The sequence below is a fragment of the Acanthisitta chloris genome, unplaced genomic scaffold, assembly GCF_000695815.1.
Source record: "Acanthisitta chloris isolate BGI_N310 unplaced genomic scaffold, ASM69581v1 scaffold31236, whole genome shotgun sequence".
Classification (NCBI taxonomy): domain Eukaryota; kingdom Metazoa; phylum Chordata; class Aves; order Passeriformes; family Acanthisittidae; genus Acanthisitta; species Acanthisitta chloris.
Window position 1 is genome coordinate 1 of NW_008676970.1, and position 10,103 is coordinate 10,103.

At 45.7% G+C, this 10,103-nt stretch overlaps 1 protein-coding gene across 1 annotated transcript in view; it reads left to right on the top strand.

Annotated features, from left to right (window-relative positions):
• The first annotated feature begins 1,411 nt into the window (after positions 1-1,411).
• The window catches only part of SMARCB1 (SWI/SNF related, matrix associated, actin dependent regulator of chromatin, subfamily b, member 1), a 9,352-nt gene continuing 660 nt past the window's right edge, over positions 1,412-10,103 (top strand). Inside the window, exons 1-8 of the mRNA XM_009076339.1 lie at positions 1,412-1,517; positions 2,175-2,204; positions 2,703-2,832; positions 3,424-3,561; positions 4,217-4,344; positions 4,882-5,048; positions 5,448-5,638; positions 9,329-9,460. Coding sequence (XP_009074587.1) covers positions 1,424-1,517; positions 2,175-2,204; positions 2,703-2,832; positions 3,424-3,561; positions 4,217-4,344; positions 4,882-5,048; positions 5,448-5,638; positions 9,329-9,460 — 1,010 coding nt within the window. The 5' untranslated portion in view covers positions 1,412-1,423. The remainder of the gene's footprint in view (positions 1,518-2,174; positions 2,205-2,702; positions 2,833-3,423; positions 3,562-4,216; positions 4,345-4,881; positions 5,049-5,447; positions 5,639-9,328; positions 9,461-10,103) is intronic.

The window sequence follows — 10,103 nt, forward strand, 5'->3', positions numbered from 1 at the left end:
ATCGGCCTGCCGGTCCCGCTCCGCTCCCCGCCCGAGAGACACGGCCGTGCTGGGGGGACCGGTGCTCCCAGTAAGAGCTGCTCCTGGGGACGCGCACGTGGGGGAAGGGTCCTCGGCTGATGGCAGCGCGAGGCCCCGCTCCTGATCGAATTTCCGTGCGCGGTTATTCAGGGGGTTATTTCACGTGCTGTGAGATAATGAATCCCATCCCTAGACCTTTGGGCTTAGTAACAGCACCAAAATCGGCCAGTGCGGCTTTTCCAGAAAACGTGGCCAACAAAAGCCGGTGTGCAGCGCTCTAGCACCCAGTGATTGTGATGATCCTCCGTTCTCACATGCTGAGAGGCTGCTCAGCCTCCCTGAGGACGGTTCTCACTGAAACAAGCAGCTCTGGTGCTCTAGCATCAGGGATACAATTACAATTGGAGACAGTGTTACAGCCCCTGTAACAATCTGAAAAAGGAAACGTTGGGTAAGTTAATTGCCACTTGTGTAGACTAAACAAACACTAAAGGTTCTCACATGTGAAGTTTCAAAGAAGAGCTGTAACTGCAGTCAGCTGAGTTATGAGATTGCTATACCACAGACCTGGACGGGGGAAAAGTGTTGCCTTTTTTATATGCCAATAATTTCTTTGTGTTGATCAGCACTGTAGAGCGATAGGGTTAAAAATTAAGATCAAAAAGAGTCTTGTAAACCCTTTATAAATAAACCCCTTATTGTGTGGCAGTTTGCCAGTGTACTGCCAGCCTAAAAACTCGATTTCAGAGTCTAGAAATAGCTCTGTTGTTCAGCAAGGCCTGCTGCAGCCTCCACCACAGGTGAGGATCTTATGCCAGGAAGAACAGAACTGCTTTACAGATAATAAGTGAATTTGAAAGAGGACTATTGGCAGCAATCACACTCTACATGTTCAAAGGGTTTAAAACAAAGTACAAGTCTCTGGGCATTTGCTGTGTTCAAGCAATGTCTAGATGGCTCAGAGGTTCAAAGTAAAAATTATAGCGTGTCAGAGCTGTGTATCTGGTTTGAATTAAGTCCAGCTGAGCATTGTGCATTGTTGTGGAAAGTGAAGTAGAGAAAGGGCAGGTTGTTGAAAAATACATGAAAATGAATGGAGTGTTTTTCTTTTAAATGGATTATTATCAATGGGTGGGAGGTTTTTTTATATCAGACTGGTGAAATAAGTGCTGATAAAAATTTTGTTTTCTGTTTTGCCAGAAAAATTGTCGTAGTATTTGCTGCCAAACACACTGCAGTCAGTCTGTTACAAAAAAAACCCTCTTTGGCGATCTCTTATCATTACAAAGTGCTGAATTTGTTTCAGCTTCTACTAAAACTCTCCTAAATGGATTACCAGACCATACTGGAACACCAGGCCACGTCTCCACTTCTCTTCTTGTAGGTGGGAAACTACTTGCGCATGTTTCGGGGCTCCCTGTACAAGAGATACCCCTCGCTCTGGAGGCGACTGGCCACGGTGGAAGAAAGAAAGAAGATAGTGGCCTCTTCACATGGTGAGAAGATGAGTAAACGTTCCCAGTAATGTTTATCCAAAATTTTGCCTTGAAAAACTGTCCCTGGCCATCCAGAAGCTTGTGCACCCTGAGGGCTGCATGGATCACTTCAGATTGCCCCAGTGATGGAGCACTCTGCAGCTGCTGTGGCACTGGTGGCTCCTGGTTCAGCCTGGCAACAAATACCAACTGATCTAAATCATTCTGAAATGGAAACACTCATCATGGCATTCTGGGGTTGGCTGCATTCATCACAAAGCAAAAGGCACATCTCCAAATCAGCACTGTATTTCAGAAGAGACTTTTGTAGACAAAAAGGAGCATCTTTGTCTCTTTTGTCAGATAGCTAGGAGTGTTGCACAGATGTCTCATTGAAAATGTGCATCTTTGTGCCTGTTAAATTTGCTTCCTGCAGGGGCTGAATGTTTATGCCTGCCAGAATTTGTGGTGTATTGCTACTCATGTGAGTGCTACAGTGACAATATTGGTATTATTTTTGTTGGGAGACTAATAACAAGCAGTTACATTTCTTAGGAATATGACTTGTTCACTCTGTAGACTAAAGCATAATAAAAATAATGTTTCACTCTGGACTTGTGTCCTTCCTCCAAGTATCCTGCTGACCTCTTGCTTTCTTTTCTTTCTTTCCCCCGACAGAAAACCAGCGGTCTCACAGTCCCCGAAGATGTAAGTCTTATCTGTGTGTTATTCTTAGCTGTGCTAGAGGAAGAATGTCCACTGTGACCTTTGGTGCTATTACAATAATATTAATGTCTAATCCTCTTCCTCTGATCTCTCCCTGTGGTCGCCCGAATTGTGCATCCTGATCCCATGCCTAACTCTTCTTTCTCAGAACCTTAGTGGGACTCTCCACTGCAGATGGTCTCTGTCATTCAGCAAGAGCTGTTCTGAGGTTTCTCCCCCTTTCCTGAGTTTTAACAGCTTTTCTGTTGATTATTGCCTCTCTATTTCCAACCCTGAAGTCCACTGAGGATTTATTGTTTTCTGGGCTTTATAAATGTCTACAAGAAGACAGATGAAGCGTGAAGGACTTTTGGGGCACACACTTGTACCACTTGGTAGCCTATGTTAGTCCTTCCTGCAGTGTCAGGGAGGGTTTGTCACTGTGCAGCCTGTTTATGTAGCCCTTCTCCGTGCTAATTATTGCATCTTTCCTGGCAACAGATCATGGCTATACAACACTAGCCACTAGTGTGACGCTGCTAAAGGCCTCGGAAGTGGAAGAGATCTTGGATGGCAATGATGAGAAGTATAAGGCAGTGTCTATCAGCACAGAACCTCCTACCTACCTCAGGTAACCAGCATTGGTGAGGGCCAGGCTCAGAACGGAGCTGCCTGGAAGATGTTGGCTTGGGCAGGAAGCACAAGGAATTGCATAAACACAGGCCATTGTGCAGGGGTTGCTTGCCAGTCTGTGTTAACAGCCGTTTGTGGTGTTGGGCAAATGGAGATCTCCAGATTGGGTTATTGCCCACATACAACAGGAAGAAAAACAGAAGTGTTTGATGATACAATTTTTTTTTGCAATTACTGCATTCCATCTGCAACAGATGTTTTGCAGAACACACTCTGCACATACTGCCTTCTGGAGACCTCGCCTTTCCCAGCAGTCCTTTTATAAAGTATGGACAGAAAATCCAAATATGAACCTAGTATTTATAATGGTGCACCTGGATTCATATCTGATGCATAGCTGAAAGCTGGAGAATGGGCTTCCCAGAGGCTGGTGTGGAACATGAGTCCTTGGTGGAACAATGTTGTTGAGCATTACAGAATAAAATATCAGGAACTCATAATGGGACTTCAGTTTTAAAATTATGCCCTTCCTTAAGTAGTAGCAGTGGTGCTCAGGGTCTGCAGTTTAACATCCAGTATCCTCCTTCAGAGAACAGAAGGCAAAGAGGAACAACCAGTGGGTGCCGACCCTGCCCAACAGCTCTCACCACCTGGATGCAGTGCCATGCTCAACGACAATTAACAGGAACCGCATGGGCAGGGATAAGAAGAGAACATTCCCTCTGTGGTAAGGCAGCTTCCTGCTTCTGAAAAGTGGAAACAGTTACCAAAATACCATGCTGCCAGGGTAGTGCTGATGAGGTAATGTAATGTGATTTATCTCTTAACTGACAAAAGACCTACAGGTCACTAACTGGGAGGTTCTTAGTTAAATTATATGTCTTGAGGCTTTTCCTTATGCAGCCATCTATGGCTCAGAGAGGCTTTCTTTTTGTCAGGAAGATGGTTCATTCTTTTCCTGATGAGTTCCTTCTACTTCCTGCAGTTGTCATTTGAGGAGCCTGCACACTGTCTGTAAAGGACAGGCTGCTGCTCATTGACAACTTTGATCTAGTTTATTCAGTGGAAAAATGCTGCTGAGGCTCATGACAAACTTCTTTCTATTATAAAAAGTTGAGGCAACCAAGATAAATGGCATCCTGGAAAGCTTCCTTGTTTTATTTGCAGGAATGTGTTATGATAGAAGTAATGAAAGGTGATAAACTGGGATTAGTTGCCTTAGTTTGTGTTGAGGAGTCTGTAGAGTGATCAGAGTTGGAGTGTGGGGATTGCTTCCAACAAACATTGCCTTCCCTCTACGGGTGCCAGATGTGTCATGTGCTAGTTGCATATACTCTGTTTTGTTCTTCATTTTAGCTTTCTGTTGTTCCTCTTAATTTTAGCTTTGATGACCATGACCCAGCAGTGATCCATGAGAATGCATCCCAGCCAGAGGTTCTGGTTCCAATCAGGCTTGATATGGAAATTGATGGGCAGAAACTCAGAGATGCATTTACGTGGAATATGAATGGTATGTAGCAAGGAGAGTTTCCTGAGACTGGAGAGATATCTTTGTCTCCATCACCAAATGTGAAGAGAGAACAAGCAGGAGTGTGCATGTCCTTGCCTCACATACAGAGCTTTAAAGCTCTCCCACTTTGAACTGTATTCAGTGCTCGTGTCTCTTAGCAAATGCTCTGCCATTTCCATGGGTTGCAGTCATTCCTGGACACATGTAGTCTGAAGAGTTTAACTGGCATATCCTCCTGAGCCAGTTCATGAGCTCGGTGGTCTGAGGTTAATGAGCATGGCTTCTTTATGTATAGGTATTGTTAGACCACAGCCACACTGTCTCCATGCAGCAGGTAAGGAAGGCTGTAAGTACCTGTGTCAGTGTGCACATCCTTACAGACCTGATACAAAACACCCTTTTAAAAGCAAACGGGAGTGCAGTTGGGATTCCCTTTGTCACACTGGGGGATGAACTTTGTGTATTCTGTAAGTGGCAGATACTGATTTCTAAGAAAGTTAACAAGTGTTCATTCTTTTCATTCTTGTTCTCTATCAGAAAAGCTAATGACTCCAGAAATGTTCTCTGAGATTCTTTGTGATGACCTGGATTTGAATCCTCTGACCTTTGTCCCTGCTATTGCATCTGCAATCCGACAACAGATCGAGTCATACCCGACTGACAGTATCCTAGAAGACCAGTCAGACCAACGAGTTATTATTAAGGTAATGCAGAAAGGCAATAGAACGAGGGCTGAACCACTTGGCTTTTTCTAGTTATGGGGGAGTAAGAGTGCAAAGGAGGTCTTAATTTCAGATCGTATTTTGTTGTTTGTATTGAGAACAGAACCAAGTGGCAGATTATTAATATATTCATGTACCAGCCCCTGAGATGATGAAATATTTCAGTTAAAGCATTGTTACATTCTTTAGGAAGAACTGAACCTTGGTGAGCAAAGCCGAGTTGCTTTCATGCTACTGGAGTTAAGAATTCAGTAAAGGAGCTCTGCAGATGAAGGAACTGGGAGTTACTGCTGCACTTCTCTAGCCTCTGCCTCCTCAGTTCTATTACTCTGACAAACCATTGTGAGAGCAGAAACAAATAATCTCTTCCCTTGTCTCCAGCTGAACATCCACGTAGGGAACATCTCCCTTGTAGACCAGTTTGAGTGGGACATGTCAGAGAAGGAGAATTCACCAGAGAAGTTTGCCTTGAAGCTGTGCTCAGAGCTTGGCCTGGGTGGGGAGTTTGTCACTACTATTGCCTACAGCATCCGGGGACAGCTGAGCTGGCATCAGAAGACATATGCCTTCAGGTACTGAACTGTCATCCTCCCTTACCTTGTGTCTCCCTCTTGTAATGTAAGCTCAGGATGAGCCCTGGATACATTTCTGTTTTGTTGGCTTTGCCTGACCTGGGCCATCCACTGTCTCAAGCTCGGGTGTTTTGAACTCGGACTGATGGAAACTGCAGCTCTCTATCCTGGCTGACATTAGGGTTGACTTGATCACAGGCTGTTCTCACATCTGGAATGCAGCAGTGGCAGGTTTGATTAGTCAGCTTTGTAACTTGTCTCCTACTGATAATGGTTTCCAGTTGTGCTGTAGAGTTCCTGTGCTGATGTTATCTGCAGCACAGTGCTGAGTCTGCAGGCTCCAACGATTCCTTAATGTGTGCTCCGAGGTTTTCTGACCTCGGGTCATGGTGACAGTCAAGGAAGTTTAGAGTTCAACATATGCTGTATTTGCAGAGGTGAGGGAATGGTACTGTATACACCAGTTCTGTAGAGGTCAGTTCAAGGAAGTGGGATGACCTGCCTGGGCAGCAAAGGGAAACATGCCCAGCCCTGTCCTACCTCAGGGAGAGGGCAAGGAGTAGTTGGAGTGGGATAAGCAAGGAGGAGCTGGAGGCTGTGGGGCAGCTGGCTGGCTGCCATGAGCTCTGCTCATTCCTCCTCCATCCCAAGGTTTTTTGCCTGATCAGTCTTCTGTGAAAAACAAGCACTGATCTGCTCTGGACCAGTTGCTGTTCCACTAGTCTCACTCTGCTTCCTTGGGATGTAATTTTTATCCTGACAATCTTCCACAGCAACTGCTTGGTTCTAAAGTAATCCCCAGAGAGATTAACAATAGAAGATGGAAAGGGATCCTTTAGGACATGTGAATTAAATTCTGAATTAAACTGCTAGATTGTCTGTTCATCCCACTGATGTCCCTTCTCCTCATGGAGGAGGTAGTTTCTACCTTTCCATCCACAACAGCTGACTGATATTTACAGTTCCAGCTTGGGACCACATCCAGCAACAACAGAGCAGTGGGTGTGCATTCCTGAGAAATGATGGGAACTTGCAGGGTGGTAGATGAGAGCCTGATACCTGTTGTGCTGCCACCACTGTCTGCATTGTGGCCTGCAGTAGCAGAGTGAAGTGCCTGTCCCTCCTTCCTGTGCTTCTCCATGTACGGCGGATGTCCAAGTTAAGAAATTAATTTGTGTATGTGTTACTGCTGTGAGGGAGGTTCATTTTTCCCTTTGCTTCCTGTCAGTCTCTGAAATTTGCAGCAAGTCAAGTGTAAGGTGCTGCCCAGGCTCTCAGATCTATCATATTAATGCCAGCTGAAGAGTTCTTTCTTTTAGGGGTAGTTCCAGCAGGTAAATTTCAGGCCTTCTTTAGACTGTGACAATATTGCCACGGGGAGAATGACAAACTAAGGACCCTGACAGAACAAACTGTGGCAATATTGCCACGGGGAGAATGACAAACTAAGGACCCTGACAGAACAAAGTGCATAGACATGAGCTGTTCACAGAAGAAAAAACATCTAATTTAAACCTCATTTTTCGTCATAGTACAAAGATGTCCTCCTCTTCCCTTTTTTCTTGCAGTGGAGTACTTTTGAAACCTTACAGTGATTAACGATATTTGGGTTCTGTGCTTGGTTAGTTCCTGAATTCCCAAACCACAGGAGTGGTGGTTGCTCCAACATAATTCCATTGATGTAAGGAAAGGATCTGCTTTAGATGTATCAAAAGAACCTTAATATCTCAGGGGACTGGGGATTTGAGAAGTCATGTGCCTCTTAATCATCTGAGGGAGAGGTGAAACTGTCTCTTAGTTGATGAAAGCCAGGGCAGTTCTTTAGCTGGCCTGCTCTGTGCAACACAAGGGCAGTCCAAAAGCCCAGTGGAAGAGCAGGACTGGAGGAAGACAGGTAACTGCTGCCTGTGGGATTTTCAGGGGAATGGTGTGCTATGAAGTCCCTTCCTCAGTACAGTGTTTCTAAGTGGCAGCTCACAGCACTTCATAGCCAGAGTTCTTTGAGACCTGAAGGATGGCACAAGTTCTCTCATTCACCAAACCCATGTGCTTGATGAGTAACTTTTCCAAAAGATGATGTTTCCCTGCCCTGTTGGCATACCCGTGACACTACTGCCAGAGGCCAGGACCCTGGCAGAGGGAGTGCCTTGCCCTCCTGGGACTCCTCCAGCTGACAGTGCCTTCCAGCCATTCTGCCAGCAGTACTGTCCTCTTCATTGGGAAATAACAGGGGGGCAGGAGCTGCCTTACTGTGGAAGTTGGGAGATGAGGGAGGATTTTTCATTTCTCTCTGATTCTTTGCTAAAGAAATGTGGTATCTGAGTTGTCTTGCAATTAAGTTATGCACCTGAGGTCAGCTTTTCACCCTCATTTAATTCTAGTGGGTGCTCAGTGTTAAGCACAGAAAATGAGATAGAGACCATGCTATCAAGTCAAAAAAACCAGTTAAGATCTAGCATTTATCCTGGAATGTGTAGCAGTCTGAGGCTAAGATGAAATTCCTAGTTTTGAGTGTTGTTTGGTGGATGTCATCAGTACTGGAAGTAGATTTGACTAAAGCTTCCTCCCCAGATCAGATACCAGAAAGTCTGGATTAATTTTTCATTGCAGCATTACTTTGAAGAGTTGTTATTTTAGATTATTAGCTTTGATGCAGATGTTGTATGTTCCCCTGGCAATTAGCATTTGAGTTCCTTCCTGGGGGAATGAGAGGGCTGCCCATGAGTGCTGAAGTCCTGCACAGGGAGCTATATCCCTGGGGAGGGGGCCAGATGTGTGTGCACACCTGTCCAAGAGCTCCTCACACACACTTCTGCAGCTCAGCCTGAGCTGCTTTCGAGAATTCAAAGCAAACATTTACATTCCGAGGCTCCTCTATATTTATGCTGGGCTTCCGGCTCCACTGTCAATATTTGGAAGCTACTCCTGGTCAGTTCCTGTTGACTTTTACTGAAAAGCAGCTAGTGAAGCAGTAAATATTTTTATGCATGTGATAATACAGCTGGTCAGGGCAGAGAGATCTCTGAGGAGCAGATCTTGTGATCAGGGACTCAGCCTGGTGGTTCATGGCTTATGCAGGGAGTAGCCACAGCCTCTGGTTGCAACAGCAGGTCCTAAAAGACCACCCTTTCCATGCAGCTGGGAGAAAAATGCTTGTTTCACTGTCAGGCTCCCAGAAACCCAGACTTTTGCCAGGGAAGAGCTGTCAGGGGTGTGCTAGGCAAACTACAGCTAGGAAGTCACGAGTTGCAGAACAGCAAGGCTAGACAAGGAGCCCTGTGAACAGTCCCAGCTCAGCTGCTGTGCTGGGAGAAGCACTACCAGCACTCAGGAACTGGTATGACCTTGTGCCTGTTGAGGTTGAACACTGCCAGCCGGGTATGTAATGGCCTCTGTGGGAGAGAACTGTGCCAGCCCATGGCTGCAGCACAAACCTCTCCAGTGATGGAAGGAGATGGGTGTAGTTGGTCTCTCAGAAACTTCAGGCTCCATAAGGTTCTAACCATCAGCCTGTGCTGTTCTTCATGGAACCAAGCTACTAAGTGGAGTGAAGAATGAATGCTTAATTCTGAAACCCTGTAAATGATGCTGTCTTGTCCTTGTGCTTGTATCTGGGCTGGTAACCCAGAGGAGTGCCCTGGGCCCACTGACGGATGTTGTGTTGTTGCCTGTGTGCCTCCTGCCCTGCAGCGAGAACCCTCTGCCGACTGTGGAGATTGCTATTCGCAACACGGGGGACGCTGACCAGTGGTGCCCTCTCCTGGAAACCCTCACAGATGCCGAGATGGAGAAGAAGATCAGAGACCAGGACAGAAACACAAGGTGCTGCCACTACTTCAGACAGCTCTCCTGGCCTGTGCCTAAGATAGAAATTAAAAGCTTTGATGTTTGTCTTTCTCTACCGAGAGCCAACTGGCAGGACGTCAGACTTGCACACCAGAACAGAAACACATAGCCCTTTAGCTTCAGGGTATTTAAATTGTTATCACCTTCTTCCACAAACACCAGAATCTCTACTTTAACCATCTCCTGCTTGAAACAAAGTTTCTTTTTTTTTTCCTCCCTCTGTTTTTTTCCTTTTCCCTGGGCTCTCTGCTTGTCCAGGGGGGGTTGTTTCTACAGGAAGGCCTTAATCAAAAATACCAGAATTCCATGCATTGTCATGCTATGTAGAATCCTGCCACAAAGCTTCCTTTTGTGTAAGGTAAAGTGCTGTTTGATGTAAGAATGGGCAATATCTCAGCTCCAGCCTGACTGATGCCAACCTGTTTGCTAGCATGGGAACACTGTGTATTTCCAGGAGGAGCTCTGCCCATCAGAAACCCACTAGGTGATGTTTGAGAGCACTTGCTCCTACTTGGTGAAATTGCTCCTGGCAGATAGAAATGAATGGCTAGAATCTCTCCAAAAGGTACATTGTGGGAACAGTAAATATGGTGGCTCAGCTCTTCCTGGGACAGTTCTT